We start from the raw sequence: 24,417 nt of genomic DNA on the forward strand, positions 1-24,417 counted from the left end.
CGAAGAAATGAGCACAGGTAGTGAAAGCAGATGAGTTTAAATACCTGGGGTCACCCATCCAAAGCCATGGAGGGTTTGTGTTGATTTGTGAAAGGAGGATAGCAGCAAAAGTGACACTAACAAGACAGGAGGATGAGCTGGAGATGGCAAAGTTGAAGAAAGCAAGATCAGGTCAAGTGGTTTGGAGACAAACAGAGAGGCAAGGCTGAGACAGAGGGATGGTGGATATTGGAAAAAAGTATGTTGACACTAGAACTGCAACTGAGGGGAAAAAAGGGGAAGACCACAGAGAATATTTATGGCAGATGCAGAGCTGGTGTGACAGACGGGGAGCATGTAAGGGACACGGTGAGATGAGATGGCTGCAGATAATTTGCTGTGGGTGTGGTCACCTATGTGTGACAAAACGCCAAAGAGCTTCCTCTATCGCCAGCAATAAAGACAACCACATTTTTCCGTGAAAATTCATCTTTATTGATACCATACATGAATTATCAATGACAGAAACCTGGCAAAAAAATATAGATATAAAACCACCCCCATGATGAGGTGCTACAGGAGCCAGCTATGGGTGCATTGCCATTTCATCTCTGTCTCATACACCCTTATATTTCCCAAACAGAAAACACAGGGTGTTGATAAGTTGCTCCTAGATTCAATTCTGTGTCTGCCTGCTGAACTGAAACACCACAAATGTAGACTAGGGGTGCTGGAGACAATGAATAAGGATTTCAACACAATAGCCTGCAGCCTAGTGTAGATTTACAGATGGCTTTTCAGCCAAAAACGATGGAGGAATTTCTGGCAGGCTGCGCACTCATGTGCTCTGTGAGACCCCTGCTGGACAGTCTACAAATTACCATGCAACAGCTGTTAGCTGGTGATGCTGTCAGGCAACTGTTTCCCTATTTCTCTGCAAACCCTGACACCACAGCTTTAAGACCGACTTCCCCAAGGGTAAGATCCAATGTCAGTGGTCAACCTTCCTTTTATGTTAAACTCATCTCTCAGATATTAACATTTATCTGAAAAACAGACATCAAATAGCCTAAAAACAAGACCATAAGTATTATAATTAAAAGGTTTTGGTCAATCCTATTAAATTTCAATAAAGGTCGCACCATTGTGGCACATTTCCAGCATCTAAGGAACTTGAGGCTTACAACTGGATGACTTGGAGGTCAACACTTTCTGTCACCGTTGCCATTTACTGGTTTTCAAATACACCTGACGCTTCCACACCCTCGATGGCATTTAAATTCCTCCTCGATAATACTGAGCCAACAGAACGATGTGCAAACTGCATCTCCGTAAGAAACACAACAGAATGACTTTCCGTTGGCATTAACTGACTCAGCAGCCCCACAAATTCCTCCATATATCATCATGAATATTGTACAGGTGGGTTCAACCTAAACAGAACATCAGTACATAGAAAAATAAATACAGTTTCCTAAAATGCGGGCAAAAATCGTTTTTTAAGTCAGTGATTGTACCATTAAAAATCACGTTTAAAAAAAAAAAAAAACTTAAGAGGTTTTTCATCTCTTTACATTAGATTGAGTATCTCATAGTTCTAGGGAGGAATACATAGAATAACTTTTACAGAAATTACTACCTAAAAATATACAAGCACAGACACAAACATGAGGAGTAAAGCCAACAAATGATTCATTATATAACATAAAACAGCGCCGTTTAAACAGTATAAGAATCTTTACATGTAGCTCCTTGGTCTGCAGCTTTCTTAATTGTACTTAAAAACATTTCTGGGAAGCTTAAGTTAATACAAAAGTCTTATTTTTTATTTTACAACCCCATCAAAAGTTGTTTTTAAAATATTTGAGTAGCAAATTTGATTTCTATCATTATATTCTTTGAATAGAGGACCCTCACCCCAATATAGAGATCTGAAGACAAAGCAAACAGTTCTGCGATGATAAGACAATAGATGTGAACCAGGTGCTCGATGGAAATTTACCTGGGGAAACTGGTTTCCAGTGTGCTACTCTGAACTCGCATCAGATAGTTAAGCACTGGCCCTGTTGTCCCCGGCCTGTTTAGCACTGAAGCCAATGGGCCAGATGACAGCTGGATGTCTGAGACACATGGATGACATATCAAGGATAGACTTACATGAAAGTTATTTACCATCACAATAAGAATGATCTAACAGCAATATTTCTACATTAATATACTGCAGGTTTCAGATGTTTACAGTTCTTACATTAGCAATAATAGAAAAGGAAAAAAAATACACCGTCAATTCATAAGAAAAATAGATTGCCGTTAATAGTGGAAAACAGTGCAAAGAATATTCTGGGGTGTTTTTTGTTGGCTTGCTTGTCTGTTTATTTTTAGAAATTGTTTACAAAAAAATTGAAAAACAAAACAAACTCAAAACAAGTCTAAAACATAGAAAATAAAAACACACTTCTGTTAGCGCCTGGTGCTCTGGTCCAGACACGCTGCATACCACCTTTCTCCAGTACCTCAACGTTTTATGCTGAAGGTGTAAGGTGACTGTGTTAGTGTGTGCACACTGGTGTGAGTGTGTGCGTGTTTGCATGTGTGTGTATGTGTATGGGTGTGTGTCTGTCAGTGTTTGTGTGTGTTTAAGATTTAGCGTAGTGGTTCTCAACTCCGGTCCTCAAGCTCCGGCACTGTACAGGTTTTTGTTCCAACCAGGTCCTACAAAAACAAATAATTGAGTTTTTAAAAACCGAACGTTGAATTTTGATACTAAGAGTGCACACAGTTTTCTGCAGCCTGCAAAAACATGTCAAATAAAAGCTAAGCATTCCTTCCCTGTGACATGAGCACAACAGAAACAGCGACGTGCGAGGCTGACGGGAACGCACGCCTGAGAGACCCGAGGTTGGAACAAGAACCCGCTGACATTGGCGCCGCTGCGAGCACTCGGACAACCGGACACGCCAACTCTGGCTCAAACATTGTGGTGAGCGATGATTGCGGGACGAGGGAGGTGGGGGGGGTAAACACACATGCACGCACACTGCCAGCCCGCCAGACTCACCACACCACTAAGAGGACTGGTTGTAGCCGGGCAGACTAGGGCCAAGGCTGAGCACCAATGATCATGTGAGGGAGGTAGAGTGGCTGAACTGGCCTTTGTGTGACGGCAATAAGCTCGACTGGTCCATCTATTTCACCACCCACTCTCCTTTTATCATGAAAGAACACAACAAATAAAAATTAACTCAACATAAGTGCTCGAAGCCGCCCTCCCTGACCCCTCTTGCTAGCATGTTGGCTCAGGTGGACCCCAGTAAGTTTTTTTTTTGGGGGAGGGGGAGAAAAAAAAAATACAAAAACAAAACGAGTTGGGACCCCCTTCGTCTACTGGGACGACTGGGAGTTGTCATTCTTGCTCTCCTGACTGGAGGGTGCCTTGTTGTTCCAGGGCGAGTGTGCCCCCAGTGCAGGTGAGCTGTTGAAACTGTCCTCATCCTCCAGGCCATTCGCCCCATCGTACTGCGTGTTCTCCAGCCGCGTGATCAGACGCTCGTCCTCGTCACCAAACTCCCCTCCCATCAGAGTGGGCTCGCCCACCATCATCACATCCTAAAGGGGACAGCAAGGGCCGGTACAAATTATCCCCATAATACAGGGGGGTGCGCGGAATGACTGCACGCATGGGTCACTAACCCTGAACTCAACTCTGTAGTTGTTCATTTCGTTTTGGTTTTTGCTTTAGGTGCAATCTGACTGGGCTCAGTTCCAGCATTACATTTATTTGTTTTATGAACGTTATTATACTGGAAATCAAGGGAACCCAAGTATTAAAAGCTTTCCATTTTAGTGTCCTCTTATTCTGAACCAAATCACAACTGGACAATGTGTGTTCGATCATCTACTCAGACATTTAAGTAGTCCATGTGGCCCTGACTCCCTGTCCCGAGAACCAGGGTCGAGAAGCCTTTCCTACTGGCCAGAAGTGGGCATCCCTGATCCTTGAGTGCTGCATCACGGGGGGTTTCATTCCACCTCGGGTCTCGTTCGCTCAGTCAAACAAGCAGTGCTGTGTGAAATCACGTGCTCTGATAGACTCAGTGGTAACTCTAAGACCGGAATAACACGGCAGATTTAGAGTGAAAGCCTAACTATCCCACTGGAAATCAGAGCAAGGTTAACCCTACCCCACAGACCCAAAATATATTAAGCAGAGACGGAGGTCAGTTGTACCTCCTCTATATGATAAACCATTTAACCTGTGGCCCTAGAGGACCAGGGACTGCCCATCACTGGATCACATGAGGGGGTCTAAAACCTAAATCTATTCATCCTCTGTAGAATTACAAAAAACAAAACCACACACACACACACACACACAAAAAGCTAATCCCACCAAACTGAGTCCAAATGCCTCCCTGACCTACCTCCACCCAAACCTGGTACTACAACTAAACATGCTAGCAACCCCAGCTCCCACCCAATAAACGCATACAAAGAATTTTCTGACCCCTCTGCCCTTCTTTCCAACCCTTCCACCCTTTTTTCCCCAGGCCTTGCTCAGCTGAAATTTGGAGGTGCAGACAGAAGTCAAGTAGATGTAATGCTTACAGGTACCTGGCTGGAGAGTGAAAAGCTGTTGGCTGGACTCTTCTTTTTACTGTTGCTGTTGTTATTGCTGCCTCCGCCAGAGCTCACGGTGCTCCCGCCGGACACCTTCCTTTTCCGCCGCTTGTTTGGAGCTTGTCTGGCAGGCTCAGCTACAAGCACAGAAAGACATGTTTCACATAAATCTCCATAAATCACTAGTTTCTAGGTCATTTACAGATAAGAAACTATCACGCAGCAGCTGCTGGATTTTATTATGGGTGCTTCAAAGCTTAAATTTAAAAGGCAACTATCATAAATGCCACTGGCTATTTCAAACATGTTACCTGGAGGCGCTACCATTCTTTGCCACTTTTGGAAGAGGCAGGTCTTCAGGCAGTCTCTGGGGCTCAAACTATAGGTTTTATGCCTAGACATCAATTCTTGCATGGGTTCCAATATCACACATAGCTTAAGGGAAGACGAGAGAGGCCAAAGTTGAATGATAGATGTTAGATTGTTCCAAACACAGATAATTCACCAATATGTTACCAAAAAAGAAAAAGAAAAAAAAGAACAAGATCAAGAAGGAAATTTGCTTACACGGAGGTAGTTGAGCGTGGAGTTGGACAGCCCACATCTGGTGATATTTTTAGCCAGCTGATCAAGCATCTGGGGATCCTGGAGGATAGGGTGGGAGGGTGGGGGGGGAACAAGTAATGACTAATTGCACGCACTGTACGTGAATCGGAGTATTAAAGAGGGGCTTGTTTACATGGCAACTCACATGCATAGCCAAAATGCTCCTCGGTAGGACCTCTCTGTGTTGTCTGATGCTGAAGTGCCACGTCTTGATCCTCATCATGTCGTCAAACATAAACTCTAGGTACAGGCGGCCCTCAACACAAATCTAAATCAAACAGCAGAGATCATGGGTTACCATCTCAACAAAAGGTTCAAAGATAATTGTGCGTCTATTATCCACACTGGCATTACCTGTGTAAACATAGGTTTGCCGTTCTGAGTCACCATGGTGCACTGGTCACAATCGAGAGACACAAAGTTACTATGGAACGACTCCTTTGGATGCTTCAAAACATAGAAGAGCTCAGTGGCGCCCCCCTCAAAGATACTTCTGAAGTACCGGGGAATCAACGTTCTGCCGATGGCTGCAGACAAAATGTGCCAAAGTTAAAAGCTTAAAGCTGACAGGACATTAAAAAAAAAAAAGCCGTCATCTGATTTAAAAAACCTTATAATACGGTACAACCCCAACAGACCACTCTTCTCTTAGACAGCAGGACATTTAAAAGTAGCATGGGAGACATAGCCTTCAGCTTTTAGGCCCCTCTCCTGTGGAACCAGCTCCCAGTTTGGATTCAGGAGACACCCTCTACTTTTAAGATTAGGCTTAAAATCTTACTTTTTGATAAAGCTTATATTTGGGGCTGGATCAGGTGATCCTCAATCCTATTTAGTTATGCTGCAATAGCTCTGGACTGCTGGGGCCTTGCCATAATGCAGCAAGTGTTTCCTCTTCACTCACTTCTTTTCACTCTGTTTATAAACCACTCTGCATTTAATCATTAGTTATTATTAATCTCTGGTTCTTTTCCACAGTGTGTCTTTTGTCCTGTCTCTCATTCCCACTGTTGCTAAGTGCTTGCTCATAAGCAGGTCATCTGATTGTTTGGGTTTTCTCTTTATTATTGTAGGGTGTTAAAATAAAACATATTCAATGACAAGCAGCTGTCATTTCTTTGAAAACATATTTCTTACTGTATCGTTTTGGACCATCTTCCAGACAGAAAGTGATTGTGAGCATAGCATCATCTTCAAAAAACTCTGTGGTGAAGGCATCCCACCAGAGATTGTCACAGTCCTAAGAGCAGAAGAAGAAACATTTTTCAGTTTTTGATTCCTCAAAATGTGCAGTGAGTTATGTTAAAATATGTCATGTTCAAAAGGAAGAACAGATGCCATTTGCAAAAAACAAGAACTGGAAATTCATATACCCGCACCTCTCCTATAACCTTTCTACTCCTGAGGACAACAGAATGAAACGCATGCAATAAGCCCTGCGATTGGCGACCTGTCCATGGTGTCCCTGAATCTCACCCTGTAACACCTCAGATGATAGTCATTCAGCAGCTTTAAGCATTTTCTTAGAGATAAATGGATAAGCAACCAAACCCAACAATTCACTTTCCTGAAAGTAAAACTCAATTCCAGCAGTTCTTCCAGCTGTAGATTAGCATGCAAGCATTTCCTGTAGTGTGCAAACAGCCTCACAACGTAACAACACTTAATGGCTACTCTTTTGCCCGTTTAGGCATAGAAACAGTTGGCACTCCAATTATGTTTTAGCCAGGTTTATCAGATAATCCTATTAGAGTCTGGATGTAACTCAAGTCTGAGTTCTGACTTAATTTTCTCGCATAATCCCCAACATGGTTACCTACACATCAACAGCTGTTGGGAGGGAAATCTAAAAATAGGGCAACAGTAAGTAGTTTACAGGATCTACAAAATGTAGTTCTACGAGGACTTTATTACATTTCCTGCTTGGAAATAAAAGACAGGCTCTGTGTTTTTGTGAAACAGTTGGTGTTGGGTTGCTACTACACTGTGTGAAATACAAAACGATTCTCACCTCTGTCCAGTTCTGTAATCTTTTGTTCAGCTCATATATCCGGTAGTCTGTCTGGTTCCCATACGGTGTGGGTCTCCTGAAACAGAAAATGGGGATATTCAACACCCTGCAGTCGGGGCTGCTTCAGTGCACTTACACCCGTAGTGCAAACAAAAGCAATAATCCAAGAGCAGCTTCAAACTAAATGCAGCATAAATTTTTGAACAGTATATGCTATATAAAGGACTTCTGACCTAAAACAGGATCAAATGACGTTAATTATTTAAGCATCAATGTGCTCACCCCATTCCAGGCTCCATGTATGAGGGGGGGTACATGGGTGTAGGCCTAGGACAAAAAAAAGATATTGATAATCTCCACCAAGCACGTATGCCTTTAATAACATTCTGCAAACAGATTGCATTTCATAACCTCTCCATACCATTAAAATTAAATAAATAAATCTAAAAACAGATTTCTTATATTCTTAAGTAAACATCAAGAAAACTGATTTTATAATAAAAACAAGAAGCCTGCAAGAAGTCAAAAGATAAGACATCAAGAGGGTAACAAATGGCATAATTTACTGGCTGAATGAATTCACAAATTTCCCTTGAGAGCTCAGCTCAGACCTACCCCACATCTCTGTCCAGCATAGCGCCTGGGTGGAAGGGGGGAAAGCTGCCGCCGTTGGGGGGCTCCTTAGGAGAGTACAGCTTGAATGACTTTGACGAACAGCCTGCACACAACCCCGGAGCAGAGGGGGGGGGGGGGGGGGGGGGGCAGAGAATTAAAGGAGATTTAGATTACTTTGGATTTAGCTCATTCAAATCGCAGCAACATCTCAGTAATCTAATGTTGGATGATTTTGTTCAGACTTGTTCAAATAAAAGCCCACTGCCACAACAATTTCCTGCTGCTCTCATCATCTAATGCACCTTCAATCTGCTAAATGGACAAGAAAACAAATGATTGTTTTGGGGAGGGGGGTATATTTATTAACCTGGAGACATCTGAAAACACAATCTGCAAAATGAGTGGAAACCAGATCCACTGGCATATTTTTTGTATTTTTGTGGCACCTGTACCATTACTGGCGACCCTCCTCTCAACATACAGCCCTATGTGAACCTAAAACCATGCCTCTCTACACTGTGTGCTGGTCTCCCCCTCTTGCTGCCTCTTCTATACCCATCCCCATCCCCCCCCCCCACACCCCACACTGGCTGTTGTTAACCCCTGTCTGCCCAGATAACACAGTCATGCTCAAACAATCTGGCAATGCTGAGAAAACATCTACTCAAGAAGGCTCCACACAAACAGCTGCTTCAAGTTTTAGGGTCTCAAAAGATATTTTATACCCAGGTTGTAGGAAAACAACCCCTAGAAATCTGAGTCAGACTGGCCAGTCACAGCAACCCTCCAGTTCCCCTACCCTTTGAAGCAGACACAGAAGTGGGGCACCAACATGAGGAATTTAAAGTATGTTTTGATAGGCAGGTATTAGCAACATTTAAATAACAGCAAAACCCATTTGTATCCAGTTGTTTAACAATGCCTGCACTGCCTGTAAATGTGGTATTCCCAACAGGCACCTGCATAATGTTAATTTGACCTACAATTTATGCACAACGGTTGGTCACTGTCTGCTTGGCATAGGAAAGAGGGGGCTGTACTTAATTAAAACCAGCAGGGGGAGAGACGTCGACTCCCAGCGCCATGCATGCTAATGCAAACCAAAACCATAGAGGGGTGTAAATGTAAGATATTTGCCACTTTCTATGAACTGATCGAGTTATCTACATGTGCACCAATTCTCAAATGGTGATTGTTAGGTTCAAATAGAGAGAGAAAAGCATTAATTGTCCTCCTTCACCACACACTACTACAACTCCTCCTCCATTTACTTTCACCCTTTTCTTCCTTCTTTCTGTATACCCTCAAGAGTCATGGTAGGTCATCTTCTCCTCCCTATTAGTATGAGGCTGATCTTGCTCAAGGCCACCCAACAATGGTTCCCTACACATTACCTCTGACCTATACACCCACCCCCAGCAAGTCTAGCCATTAGTCCCAGACTGCATTCAGGCCCATATGATAAGCCTTTGTTCATTTTGATGCTGATCCCACAGCTTTGTGCAAAACATAATGTCCAGTGTAACAAATCACATCTCTATTGTGAAAACAAAAACAACCTTTCTTCAATCACAACCCTTAATGTGAAAACAGAAACAGCTACAATGAAGCTACAATCAAATTATGCAAAGATATTTTAAAACAAAGGCCCTGAAAAAAAAGGGTTGACACATGGAGGATTCTCACCTCTAACATAAATACACACACAAATATGAGGTTCAGTCAGCAGTACTAAACCCATCTACAAAACCCTGCAGATCACTAGATCCTTATGCATGTAAACAACTACTAACACGAAAAGACAGGCTCAGAGGCACCTGAGGTTAAAGGATGTCACGTACTGACAAATGACTAGTCCTTAAGCATCCTTGAACAGAGTAAACTTTAACAAGGTGAGAGATCACGATGCATATTTCACTACGCTAACAAAAGGTTAACTTAACTGGACTTTGATGCAGTTCAGTCCGCCCAAACTGCTTAATGCAAACAATAGAGCTGCATCCAGAGGATGGCCATCAGCCAATAAAACATCCAAAGCTATGTGCAAGACTCCTAACGTATTTGCACAGCTCTCTGGTTTCACCTCATTGCTCCGTGTATTTACATGCATGAGCAGTATACAGTATACAGTATAAAATGCGCGAGCATCCACTTTAACAGCACGGGCCAGGCGTAAACTGAACCACAGGGCCGCGTTCATTAACATTAACCGTTTGCAGAAAACGGATGCCATTGCTAAGCTATTAACCCACTTGCTAAATATCACCGCTCTCCGCTCCCTATCCCTCCGTGTCTGTTTACGATCAATTTCAGCGGATATTGTGAACCTGTGATGCTGCTAACCTGGTATAGCAGTTTGACTGAGTTACCTGCAGAGAAACGTCCACCTAAACGCGGTGCTGCTCAACACCTCGGGTCGGTGTTTCTAGCCAGCTAGCCTTGCTGCTAGCCGGAGCGGCTGGATGGTGAATTCTCCGCCGCTGATAATGTACTCCTGTGGTCCTAAACCAAACAGCAGACGACGGAAACTGAAACACTCCCGCTACTTCCCCGCTTCTGGTAAATTTGCAATTCCTGCTTATATGTTTTAAATGTCATTTGTCTGGAGGACTGTGTTCTACTACTACCGGACCCTTTGTTCCTGCCAGCCGAGACACGAACAAACAAAGGCCCCGCCTTCCTCCAGGCTCCTCCGCCCATCCCTACACACAGACCGGGACAAAAATCTCAGGCCCCAGTCAAGACAAATTGGGGCCCCCAATTTGTCCTGACTGGGACCCATCAGTAGACCATTGGCCCCCAGTGTAGTACAAGGTGGGTCCCCATTGCGAGGAACAACCGTCTCACTTAATCTTATTCCACAGTCTGACAGCATTGTGGGCCATGCCGTTTCTGTGCCAGCCCTGCGCTGAAGTATAGTGGGTATGAATAATATTTGGGTCAGCAGAGTTTAGGAGGGTAAGGTAGCTCTTTTTTTCTTCTTTCATTGATGCAATCAAATATCCATCTGCACTTTGCCTACTGTATTTATTACAAGTCATAAAGTGTCATAGTCTATAATAGCATTGTAATAAGATGCCACACAAGTGAAATACACTGAAACATGTAGCTCACTTGCAAGTCTATCTTTTTGTCCAAGTATTACATGTGACATATCTCAGATATTTAACTATCTTGCACTTCACTTTGTTAAAATTGTGTGCGAACAGGCTGATTTTTAAAACACACCACATTGCTCCCTAACTGCAGTGCTAGATAATTAAATATCTTAATACTTGACCAAGTAACCACGTGTTGCAAAAAGAAAAAAAATGCATCATTATGTCTGCACTTTTTTTTTTTTACCTCATTCAAGCATTTTTAATCTAAAAAGTTACATAGACTTCATTACTGCTCAGTAAAAGCTGAATCTCAGATTTCATGATCAGATATGGCTGCAATAAAATATGTCTTTTTCCTACTTTAACTGTGGATCAAAGTGACAGGATTATGTCCTGTGAAACTGCAGTGTCTGAGATGATTTCTTCTCAACCTCCCACACAGAGTGTCCGTCCATTTATGAAAGCTCTGTGTGAGGGCACTGAAACAGTCAATCAGTCATGATGATCACTCATGAAGAATGAGTAGTCCTTTTAGAGTATTCTGTAAAAGTAACACTGTGTTAGCAGTGCTGGAACCATTTAAACTAGTGGTCATCCAAGTCCTGCACAATCTTAAAACCCCTTAACCTTTATTCTTTTCATGGAGTGTGAATCAAACATCCTATTTATACCATTAAATCAGTTATGACTAGCTACCAACATAGCGCTTTTAATTGTAGCTTTGTAAAGGCCTATTAAAAGTGATTGACGCGGCTGATGACTCAAATCTTTTCAACCACAGCTCTGTGCCCGTCATAGCCTCAGTTCGCATAGGCTAATCTGCAGCCTCACTTTTAATCAATAACCACTCTAATGTTTACAAGCAATATATTTGAGGCCTAGAGAACCATTTGTGGTCTCAAAGTGCATTTTAAGCTCATTTGTTGAGGCTTTCACTTGAGCTGCCAGTCAGTTAGAATTTCCACAAGCCGGGAGTGCAGCCTAGGGAAGTGAAGCTATGCTTTTTGAGATGTACAGTAAACACATCTGACCCACACCAGCGTCTCAGCGCACAAACCCTATGTTAGATATAGAGCAGAGATATGTAAAACTGTATGCAAAAAAAAACAAACAAAGCAGGCACTGCTGTACGCAGTTTTCAGAGAAGGATGCACCACCTGTGGTCTAAACTGTTAGTTATAACACAAGCCCAACTTTAAGATCGCTTGTTGAACAGAACCATAGCTTGCTGGTATATCAACTCCTTGTGCAAGTCAGTTTTGATGGACTTGCACAGAGGTGTGAAAGGACAGCATCTCCCTCTGCTGGCAGATGCTGATAAAAGAAAAAAAATGTATCTCATGCTTCAAAGTAGAATGAATTTACTGTCCTGGAGTTTACAGTAATATTTGATTTTGGCCTTAACAACAAATTTGTACATGCTCAGCTGTAGTTGTATATTAAATTCTATTATCAACAATATACATATGCACAAAATCCATTAGTGTGGATTTCATAGCAATATGCATTACCGCAGGCATTACTCTGAACTGAATCCTCTTTAATCTGTATTCGGTAAGAGTCACATTTAGCACATAGAGTCACCTGGCAGGCAGTGATAACATTAAAGGCACCATAGCGCAGGAACTAAGTCCTATTTTGGTCTCAGAAAAGGAGGTTTTGAACTGCACAGGTATTCGTGTACAAACACCGATATATCGTCTTTTATTTATATATATATATATATATATACAGAGTTGGGCTGTCTTGCATTCAGACTGCTTTGTCTTGCTCGACTTCTGTGCTTTGTTTTATTGTTGTAAAAAAAGGTTTTTCCATTTTTATTTATTCATTGGTTATTTAAACTCTGGCTTGCTTAGGCAAATAATATACTAGGAAAAACAGATATTGATCAACAAAGTAGGTCATCACACACTAGCCACGTGTAATTATGCCTCGAAAACATTTCCCAGGCCCTTCAAATGCATTACGACTTTGACCAAGCGTGTGACAAAAGAGCTTTTAGCAGCACTGAGGAAATCTGAAGAAAGCTGGTGAAGAAGAGGATGTTCCAATTCCTGTTGCTGCTTTTTTAGACACCGCAGTGGAAGTATAAGCCTGTCTGGGAAACTGTTGTGACACCTGACTGGTAGTGATAGCAACAAGGCAGGAGACTGTCCTAACACAGGCGTCACCTAGAGGATGCTGCTGTGGTTTACCGAGAGGAAGTTAACAGTGTGTGTTCAAGATATGGCAAAGGATAACGACAGAGAGAAATACCTGAAGATCGGTGTGGTGAACACTTGCAACAACACAGATCTCGGACCTGCATCCAGATTGAATTAACAAATTCCTTGGAAAGAGTTATAATTTTAGGTTTTAAAATGAATTTCACAGTCTCCCTGAGAATGAAATGAAATTCGTGGAGGTGGTAAGTTCTCCAAATAAAATTTTAGCTGTTTAAAACTTAAGAACTAAGACAGACTGCGATATTATTTAGAGACTAAGCATGGAAATCCCAAAAGGGTATAAAGACACAGCATTTAATTGTAATGAAATATCTAAACTTAAAGCAATGCACAACATCACTTACTTTCTTACCCAAAATTAGAAGCAGAAGAAACAACTTACAGCAAAAATCCATTCAATAATGTCAGTGTTTCAATATTAGTCTTGATTTGCATAAAACTGATCAAATATAAGGCTTTCCATTCAGCACTCTAACCCATCTTGACACCAACTGTACTTTGCACAGGTTGAATAATTCATGATACATTTAATAAAAAAGGGGGAGAAAAAACAAATCTGGTTGGATTAATAAACCATTCCTGGTGTTGAGTCCACATAGGCGGCACAAAGATACAGTTTTCAGCTCTCCTTATACTTTTTTTTTTTACAGCAGTCTGCTGTCATCTTCACTAGCTTGTACATGTTTTACAATTACAGGTGTGCTTCAATAGAAAAATAATTTCCTCCCCATTTTGATGTCTCCCTATCCTCCCTGTTTTCAGCTGGGTGGCACATGCCAGCTTTCTCTTGCCATCCTGTCAGCCTGCAGCAGATGTGACATCACTACAGCTCATCTCCACTCTGCCCCCCCCCCCCCCAACAAAAAAAAAAAAATTCTCCGACTCCCCCAGCATCTCTGTCTGTCTCCCACGCATTCCTTCTTTCTCTCTGCCTCTGCACACACAGCCATTTTGATCTAGCAAACAAGATCTGAGAGCCTCAGTAGAATAGAGAGAGGCGGGGAAAGGAGAAGAAGCAAAAGAATTGAGGAGAAAAAGAAAGCGAGGCAGGCTTTTCAGTGCAGTGAGATACAGCTGAAGGAGTCACGTTGTTGTGTAACAGTAATCAAAAAAAAAAAACCCTAGCTGTTTGGCTGCCATCTTGGCTCTGCTTTAAGTGACTTTTCTTCAATCAGGAACCACGTGACTTTCTGCATGAGGTAACGCCACTTTTACTGCAAAAGGCAGTAGGCGAGGGATGAAGGAGTGACTGAAAGGGAGAGGAAGAGAGGGTGAAAGAGGGAAAGGAAGAGGGGCGAGAGAGTGAGATGAGGAAGGCAGAAATGGGAGGGAGGGGTTAGAGTGGGATGGGTGAGAGACGGAGAGAGTGGTGAGCAAAGGGGAGCGCATGCTTGAGTGGGTGCATGCGAGAATGGGGGGGGGGGGGGGGGTATCTTCAGCTCACAGGCAATCTATTTTTACCATTTAGCCTGAACAAAGGATGTGATTGGCTCCACTGTGTTAGGACGAATCTCCTTCACGCAAGGAACAAAGCCTTAAAAAGGTTAATTCACAGCAAAGTCACAACAACAGCAGGATGTCACAGGGTTGTCACCGAGCTAGACAGCCATGAGAATGCCGTTCTTTATTCTGGCTTATAAACAGCAAGTATGCCTAGTGAAAAAACAAAACACATCTGTGCAATTCTGACCAAATAAATGTGAAAATGATGTTAGAACTATAGACAACTTGTTTTTACAATGTAGATTCATGCAGGAATGATGGGGAGGATCTCCCATTCAGGAACATACAAGAATGTAAACAAACCAGCCTTCAAATATAATGATTTACAGCATGCAGACACAGGGAGGGAGAGAGAGAGAGAGAGAGAGAGAGAGAGAGAGAGAGAGAGAGAGAGAGAGAGAGAAAGAGAAACAGCAAACCAGCTTGGATCAACATGACTCTGGTTATTTGTGAGATCTACCAGCCTAAACTTGTCCTAGCAGGCTCCTCGTGATGGTGCACAAATGAGCGAGTGTACTTGCATCCTGCACTGCAAATTTTTCCAAGCACGCATGTGTAAGCCTATGTAAGTCTGTGACTGTTTAAGCGGTGGTACACAGCATGCACATGGCAGATCACTCTGGTGGACCGTGTTCTCCGTACATCCTTCAAAAACATGTGGATGTCATTAAAAGTTTCTGCTCCACAGTACGGTCTGTTAAAAGGGGGAACGAAGGAGGCAGAGTCACTGAAATGCTACAGGAGGGAGAGAAGAAGCTAGATAGTACAGAAACAAAAACATCTAAGAGAAGGACATCAAGCAGAGGCCCTAATATTACTCCATTTGATAGCTGATTGCCCATGAATCAGAGCAGCCCCATTAAAATGATACTGACACCCTAATTCAATCTGCCCTCTCCAAAATCCCCCGAGCAGATGCTACGATTCAATTTCTATCTGATATCTTTTCCAATGTGATGCACAGAGCCCGTCCCCTGGCACAGTGAGGCTTTTCACTGTGTGCAAGGCAACCATCTCTGTAGCCTGCCTGCTCTCAGTGGGATACTTTTAAAGAGAAATTGCTCCAAAGTCAAAAAAAAAGGGGATCAAACACACCATGAAGAGAACAGATTAGAAGATGTACTTGATAAAAACTGCCAAAACATTTTGCTTGCCAGAGACTGACATGTGCAGACAGACTCAGACTGTACTAGATGCTCTTCCTCTTGCTCTGATAGAGTAGCACAAGAGCCAACTGTAGATCCTGAATATCAATAACACTCAATTCTGTGGTTATAATCCATACTTTAGGTAACCTTTAAAGCTCAAGAGTGCAAGTCTTATTTTCTGAAAGACATGCAGGAATGCAAAATGCAAAGTCACAATGACAAAGAGCTGTGCAATAGCCCAAATGTAGCTTAACTCTAGGCAAGTTGGTTAAGTCTTAAGTACCCTCATTAATAGTTTAAATCCATCAAGGGAGCTTTAAACCATTTTGAAGCAAGTAAATTAAAGTACTTTTGCCTCATTCAGTTCTGACCCCCGGGACAAATCTAAAATGTATGTGACACTAAGCAGTGAGTTCCAACAACTCTTCTAGATGTACAAGAACCCTAATATCCGTTAAGCAGAACTGCAGTGGTCAGATGAAGCTGAGAAAAGGAGTACTTATTGATATCTCAGTGTCTGTATGTGGTAAAACTCAAAGAGCCATTGATCAACCGCACAGCAGGCTAGCGTGACTGAGAGGCTCTGCTGAACAACTCAATCCTAAAGTGTGGTAGCCTCAGTCTATAACCTTGTTTTAGGACATGTGCTGCGAGTGAAGCATGGATTCACCGCCACACTGCATGCCCACACAAACTCACACTCACATAGCTTGACGTTGGCCCTAGGGGGGTTTGCAGCACTTTTACATAAGTCATCTTTTTGACAGCACCACTGAGCACAGAGACGGAGGAGGAAAGAGGGAGATCAGAGACAGGAAGAGATAAAGAAGAGAGAGTAGGCACTCACCGGGACATGCACAACCTCCAACAGACATCTTCTCACATGTTGGGTTCTTCTCTAAACGAAACAGCTGCACTCAGTCCACACGCTGCTCGCATGGGCCAACTCTGAGGAAAACAACACAGACAGAGGGGTGGAGAGATAAGAGGGAGTGGTACAAAGCAGGGCATGTACACCACAACTACACTCCTCTCTCTCTCTCTCTCCGTCAGAGGCAGGAAGTTGGCACTGGTGCTCTAGCTGCATCATTAATAGGCATATTGCAACACAAGTGGGAGGGAAAATAGAGAAAGGAGTGAAATAGGAAGAAAAGAGTGTGTGAGACTGGAGTAAGTAATATGGACTGGAGCAAGGGAGCGTGTGTGAAATGGAGAATGCAGGAGGGAGGCAATTAGAGCAAAGGAGAGGAAAAAGAGAAACTGCACAAGGTGTGTGTGTGTGCGCGTGTCAGTGATGCATCGTCTATTTTTGCCCGGTGCTGCTGTGGGAGATAAACATACTCAGTAGGAGCCCAGAGGCAGAGGGTCATTACCGCCAAACAAACACGCATGCACAAACACACTCTCACACACACGCCGTGCCTCATGTATGACAGATTTTCATCTCTCTTTCTGTCTCCCTCTCCTTCCTTTTGTTTTTCTGCTGCAGAGAAAACGCGGGTGTTAATCACTACAGACAGTATCGATTAAAAATGCAAAGCCCACCTGGAGCGCAGGGACACCGGAGACCCATGGGAGGCAGGAGGCGCGTGCGTGCGCAAATGCGCACAAGCCCACAACCAAGAGCCGAGTGTAAACAGTCTGACTCCATTGCAAACGTCTGTTCAGCAAACCCTACTTCTTTTTCTTTCTTTTTTTTTTGCTTTTTAATCTTACTGAACTGTCAGTTTAATCTCCTCACTCTGTTGATATTACTTTGACCTTTCTGCAGCTTGATGTGATTGTGATTCATTTCCTCTCCCTCCTCCATTTCACTGGTTTCCTTTTCCTTTCATCCCACAACTTCTCTTGGCCCAAGCTTGCCTGCTCTCTGAGCCAATAATCTCATAATCTCACACATCACTACACAAACACACAAGCACATAACCGACTCTCATAATTTAGATGTCTTTGTTGCTCATCTACTTCATCCTGTCAAATGGGTGAAAGTCTATGTGGTGAATTATCATCAAATTATTGAGACTAAACAGGAAACGGTGAAAAGGTTTAAAGATGATAGGAAATGAGCCTGGGTCATAACTGCGTCAGTAAATATCGGGCAGAATACTTTTTTTAAACAAAGATGCATGTGTCCCAGAGGCCATTTCTGCATTACCAGTCAGAATTTGGAAAACCATGGAAAAAGTTTGCACTGTTTTTTTTTTTTTAAATGCAGCATAATGAGTTAGGGTGCACACAAAGTAGCGCAGAAGAGTCAAAAAATAGATAGCAGTTAGCTCAAAAGTAATGGATCAGTGGTTGATCGCTACAAAAGGCACAAGTAAAAAGTTTAGTAAACAGCTAAAGTAGTAGATAAATGGCTAAAATAGAAGCCAGTAGAATAGTGTATGTCATGCAGTCCAGGTTACAGGTTAGGTTGGCAATTTTACAGCATTTTTTTTTTAAACAGTGCTGCCTAGTTTGGGTTGAAATTTAGTTAAAAATATGACATATGTGTGGACTATGTGAAGAACTGGGGGGGTTTTGTTGATAGTGGGCTACATAACCACTGGTCTATGATATCCGTGTTGTCCCTGCATTAACAAAGGACTCCCAAGTGAGTTGAAGCCTCGTTTAACAAACCTCTGTTTTCCATTTTCTGTCACTCACAACCAATATGCCAACACAAGACAAACAACTGTCTCCACAGAAATGAAAGCTGACGGGCACATTCCCAACACAGCAGCTCACTGGCAGAGGCATCACAGTTAAATGTCATACACGGTGTCAGACACTGCTCTTAGGACCAAGACACAATGAACAACCCTGCGGGCGTCCTCGTTTCCCTTTACTTGTCTTCTCCCCTCCTCTTTTCATTTGCCCTTCTCACACACAGACTTTTTTTGGCGTCTTTTGTTTCAACGGTGTTTGTCTTTCGGAGTCATTTCATCTCAATCTGCCGTTTCGTCACAGTTCAGTGTTTTTGTGCACCTCGATGGTCGCGATCGGTGGGTTTGACATCAAGACAACATCCTGCTACTTGTGAACTCTGAGCAACACAAGATATGAGAGAACAACAGAGACATCCCCAACAATGCAAGAAAAACAAACAGAAATAAAGAGCGTGAGGGAAGAAAGAGCAGGGAGGGTGTGCGAATGGGATTTTTGGAAATGGCTCCTGTTTCCAGGAGTGATAATGCTTTGAAGCCGAGCGCTTCAGCACTAACTGCACTGTTGTTCATCCTCTTTCTCACTCTCCTCTCTGCCTCTCACTCTCCCTGCTTGTGCAGATGCAGAGATTCCCGCTCTGTCAACACATTGCACAAAAAAGCTCTCTGAGAATAATGAAGTTCCCCCCTCTGTTCGCCTCCTTCTCTCCACTGTGGGAGCACGCAGCAGCAGCAGTTCCATAACACTATGTGACAGACAGCAAAGTGCCTGCACACAGACATGCTGCCAGCTTGGCTTACTGAGGCATGCGTCTCATCCTAGTGTGTTGTCTTTACACAGTGTAAAAACACTCCACCGAGCACCTTGATTCTTCATAAATATCTATTAAAATGTTTGAAGGGCTCTTGGTGCCACCATCGCCTTCCTCTCACTCTTTTGTCTTCCAGGTGTTCTATCCCCCTGCTTTTCTTTTCTCCACTGTCTCTCTCTCTCTCTCTTTCTTACAGACAAACACTCTTAAATGTCCTCCATATCGGTGCTTACCTTTGTCTTCCTCTTTCTCCTCTTACCACACTCGCGCGAAAAAGTCCGCTCAGGCCAGCCACGCAGAGGAAACCAAGCTGGGCCAGCAGAGAGAGAGTGAGGGAGGAAGAATGTGATGAGCAGATGCAGATAGGAGACACAAATGGGTTGGGGGGGGGGAGGGGGGGGGGGGTCTAGTAGTGTGCAAATTGGATGATGAGAAGGAAGGAAGGAGGGAGGGAGGGAAGGAAGGAAGGAAGGAGGCGGGAGGCGGTGGAAGAGGGGAAATGAGAGGAGGGAGGGGGTGATGGTGGTGGTGGTGGTGGTGGTGGTGGGGGGCTCTCAGCTGCACTGGTATGAATATGACGCAGAGGCAGCAGCCAGAGCCACTTCTCTCCTCTCCTTTCGAGCCCCATCCCTCCATACCCACCGACAGACAGGAGAGAGGGGAGAGAGAGGGCACTGTATCCATGGCAACGGCAGAGCAGCGGTAGGTAGCAGTTAGGGAGTGTGCTGGGGCACAGTGGTGTTCCTTTCTTTCCCTGTCTCTCCAACACACAGACAAGCTCATAAGTCCTACAGCTCCCACAGATGTACAGTATACAGCCGCTGACACGCTGAAGGAAAACACAGAGGAAACGTGGGCAGCACTGACTCATTTGGACATGACAGATAATGAGAAGCAGACTGTTTGGGTCTGTTGTGTCTCAGGAAACTTGGAAAACTGGGGCCAGAGAAGGTTTATTATACTCTAAATGCAGGGGGGGGGAGAGACAACTGTCAGCATCAAGTAATGAAATTGTTGTCTTTTGTGTCAAGACATGGATAATATGAAACACTGCAAGTGCAATAAGGCCAGAGCTTTGCAGTGATGCCAACAAGTGAAGCTGATGACAATCAGAAAAATAAACAGATTCCCTGGCGTTCAAGTTGAAAGACAAACATGTGGCAAGCAGAGACATTACTGTAGGAACAAATATGCAACCCTCCTTTCCAGACATTGTTTTTTCTGTCTATACCTACATCTATTTAGCATATAATTTTATGTAGAAAAAAACAGTCTAAACTTTAATATCCATCTCACCCAGAGATATGTTGACAAAAAAAGCAAGGAGATGAACTGCAAGCTTTTCAAACACTAAAAAAAAAAAGCAGTAGGCCTACTTCAAACTACTACTACTACTAGAACTGTCAGAGACTGCATACCTTAACCAAGGCTGAAAATTCCCTCCACATCATGCACAAACATATTTGTTCGGTGTGTTTTCTCAGGAACATCAAAACCCAATTTCAAATTGATATCCATGTTTTCCCCTCAGCTGTAAAAGGCTGATGGAGTATCGTCGTCACCCTGCCGGGCAGGCCAGCAGACAACGTTGACACATATGTTTGTGGATGCGAGACTCAAAAAAGGAGACGGTGTAGGAGTTTCAAACTGATACCTGGTCAGGGTAAGAGGTCAAGTTTTCTGAAAATCTTGTGAATGTAGCAAAGACAGAGGGGGAGCACTGGTGGTTGTCAGCATTTTTTTTTGTTTTAGAGGGATCAGTGTTTCATTAACATGCCATCTGAAACACAAATGAAATACAACTTTAGTAATATTTGTCCAATCTTTACACTTGCATGACATCAGACATACAGGTTTAAGGTTTCACACTCCAGCATCATTCATATATTGAGTTCATTTGCAGCCACTGCCATTACAGAGCAAACAATTAGTTTGGTTAAGTTAATTAGGGTAACTGGTTTTATTACAATTTAACACACTACAAGGTATTCTAACTGATGTGCGCACACATTTGATTTATAGAAGGCACTTTTTTTTAATTACCTGTGTGAGTGTCCAGCCTCCTGCTCCAGTCCCTCCTAGTTTTAGCAGAACAAGATTGAGGGTGGAGCTAGTTGTAATGTAGAGGAAAATCATTATGGACTGAACCATCTGCTGTCACAGTCTGGGGCTGACAGGATTTATTTTAATTCCTTTTAGTCATTTGGTCTGTATTTTCCCCCTTTGCATTTAAAATGGTTTAATCTGCTAGTATGTAGGTTGAGTTTGTTAGCAAGGGTAAAACAGTTTTTCTTGTTTTGGGTTTTTGAGGTTGTAGCTCTGTCTGTATGTCCTTTAGCTGAGTGGTTTCTTACAAGGGGAAACAAATCATGATTCAGTATATGTGAATTGAAGTTTGGTTTAACACTGAAAAACAGAACCCATGGCATGAAGTCAACACGGTAACCTAAATGACTCTCAAACATTTCTAAAACGAACATTGTTTCCAGTTGAGTTTCCAAGCAAATATAAAAAGATCTGAATATATATGGGTTTTTTCAAACAGTTCAGTTGGCAGTGGCTAAAATGCAGTTTCTTGCTTCTTTCCCATCTGGCTCCCACAGTTTTAGCCTATAATTACTTTCAGTGACCGTGGAAACAAGGAAGTAGGGAGAGCTTTCCAGGACTTGAGGGCACTTGTGTAGCTGTTTTAATGTGAACATTTTTTTACATGGACACAAATATCAAATATGCTAACCACAGCCACTGCAAAAGAACAACAATCTTTCCCTAAATAGACTCATCTACCACTTTGTTAGGTACATCTTGCCAGGTTGGATCACCTTTACTCATTTTTCACAGCATAGATTTACAAGGTGCTGCTGATAGCATCACACAGTTGGATGTTAAAGAAAGTAATTTGAGCTTTAATTTGGCACATTATCCTCCTGGGGGTAGCCATAAGATAATTGGGTACATATAAACAGTTGAACATGGTCAGCATCAATGCTAAGGTACTCCGCAGCTTTTTAAGGATGGTCAAGTGGTAGTAAGGTGACCAGGATGGATCCATGCTTTCATGCTGTTTATGCCAAATTCTGACCCTACCATCCAAATGCTGCAGTAGAAACTGAGACTCATCAGACCAGACAACATTTTTCCAGTCTTCTATTGTCCAGCTTTGGTAAGCTCCTGAAAACTCTTGCCTCAGTCTCCTGATCTTTAAGCAGCACCTGGTGTGCTGCTTAAATCACCTTCCTTCCCATTCTGATGCTCGATTTGAACTTCAGCAGGTCATCTTAGTCATGTCTACGTGGCTAAATGCATTGCACTGCTGACACATCATTGACTAAATAACCTAATAAAGCGGCCGGTAATTTACATCTATGTTTTATCGACATAGCACGTAACATATTGGGTCAAGTGATGGGGACAATCACTCAAATCGCATAACTGATGAAGATTTTGCAGTAAAGTCACGGGCTCTTGTCAGACTCTATTTTCGGATTTTAAGTTATGGTTTTTGTAACACACTCTTTAGAATAATCCACGTACACAATCAAGTTTTCACAAAAGATTACCACTACGACAACCTCGCTCAGACTAACCAAACACCACACTGCAGAGACGTAGTGCTTCCCCTCAGAGCTTTGGTGACGTGAGTAAAAGACGATGGTGGAAATCTTTTGTCATGCGAAGTAATAAATGAAAGGCACAAGAAGATAGGCAAAACAGACGGAGCGATTAAACTGGGTCAAATACAAAAGTGGGGGTGATGTGTTTCTCATTAGGATTCCTATTGCATTGGCAAGGAAAAGCCATAGGCAATTCCCTGTGTCTCAAAGGTAGAAATGGATTAAAGGTGAGCCCAACCACAAGCACACATGTGCACATTCTGTGGTCTTCCATTGTGGTTTGCTTCTCTGTTTGTCTGTATTTCAGATGCATTCTCTTCTGTGATAAATAAAACCGCTACATCTTCACAATCTCATTGGTAAAATGTTTAAGTCTTCCTTTTTGAGAGGCGTCCTTATTGTGGCTGACCTGTTCAGTCCAAAACTAATGTGGTTACTTTGAGAAAACATTCTTACCAACAGCACGCTAAAAGACATCACACAAATAGTTTGGGACATGTGGGGTGAAGGATGGGGCCTCACTTAATCAAGCTTGTCCTGGTGCATCCCGTCGTTGCTCAGTTGAATCGAGATCTTAGGAGTTTGCAGGTTAGGACAATGCCTCTGTCTTCCTCCACAGGTCATTTCTCAGTCAGGTGTTTCTCATATTTCTAATGCTCCATACTGTGTAAACACAACAGACAAGCAAAGTCAAAACTAGGAATAGTCACAATAAAATAAAATAGAATATGAAAACATGGTTAATAGCAATATAAACCATGTTAAAAACCAGATTTAAAAAAAAAACAACATAGCAAAACAGATAATTAAAAACGGGTAATGAAAGAATAATAAGATATTATTTCAACAAAAGGCCAGGTTGAACTGAAATGTTTTCCACTACTCTACTCAATATGACCAACCCAGATTGGGTTAGTCATTTTGGGCAGTTATTTTGAAGGATAATCTGTATTAACTTCATTCTTATGGCCATTGAAACATAAATTCTAGAGCACAACTGATATATTGGCCAATAATAGTTTTCTGCCGATATACCACCATCTTTGGCCTATAAATCAAAATTTTAAAAGTAAAGGAGAGACTTCAACTATATTATCGATGTTGTTTCATATTGTGTCCACCAGAGGGCACAAACAACAACCAGGTCATCCAAAGTAATTCACAAATACATTACCACCACATCTTAGTACAGGCTTTTAAATAACCATACATAACAAATGTTTAGGGAAGTCTGTTTATGTTTCTTCTGTCAGAAAGAAAAAAAAATATAGGCCAATATATGATATTTAAATTATACTAGATATTGGCATTGGTATCGGTCTCATAACTCATATTGTTTAGGCTGTAATTAAAAACTGCACATAGTGAATCAACAGTGCATCAGTAAGTCCGCATTTTAGGTTAGTATCTCAAAATTTCAATGTAATATTTCAAAAAATGTAAAGATACACAGTAAGTAAGCTGAAATTTTGAGATAATAACCTGATATTCTTCACTGGCAAAAACAAGCTCCCCCCCCCCCCCAAAAAAAAAAA

At 42.5% G+C, this 24,417-nt stretch overlaps 1 protein-coding gene across 5 annotated transcripts; it reads right to left on the minus strand.

The window, feature by feature from the left end:
- Nucleotides 1-458: 458 nt before the first annotated feature.
- On the minus strand, nucleotides 459-19,611 carry ldb1a (LIM domain binding 1a). 5 transcript variants are annotated; one of them, XM_006807963.3, is made up of 12 exons: nucleotides 19,502-19,611; nucleotides 16,656-16,756; nucleotides 7,829-7,931; nucleotides 7,496-7,540; nucleotides 7,214-7,289; nucleotides 6,340-6,442; nucleotides 5,557-5,729; nucleotides 5,348-5,470; nucleotides 5,164-5,241; nucleotides 4,908-5,031; nucleotides 4,585-4,733; nucleotides 459-2,691 (listed from the first exon to the last, which is right to left on the minus strand). In XM_006807963.3, the coding sequence occupies exons 2-12, from the start codon at nucleotides 16,681-16,683 to the stop codon at nucleotides 2,638-2,640; spliced, it is 1,056 nt and encodes a 351-aa protein (XP_006808026.1). In that variant the 5' UTR covers nucleotides 16,684-16,756; nucleotides 19,502-19,611; the 3' UTR covers nucleotides 459-2,637. The 5 variants fall into 5 exon arrangements, with proteins under 5 accessions (XP_006808026.1, XP_006808027.1, XP_006808024.1 ...); XM_006807964.3 differs by having other exon boundaries at nucleotides 4,591-4,733; nucleotides 19,502-19,610; XM_006807961.3 differs by lacking the exon at nucleotides 459-2,691 and adding an exon at nucleotides 2,700-3,585 and having other exon boundaries at nucleotides 4,591-4,733.
- Between the last annotated feature and the right edge of the window lie 4,806 nt (nucleotides 19,612-24,417).

Source organism: Neolamprologus brichardi, chromosome 13 (assembly GCF_056152115.1).
Source record: "Neolamprologus brichardi isolate AB-2024 chromosome 13, ASM5615211v1, whole genome shotgun sequence".
Lineage (NCBI taxonomy): Eukaryota > Metazoa > Chordata > Actinopteri > Cichliformes > Cichlidae > Neolamprologus > Neolamprologus brichardi.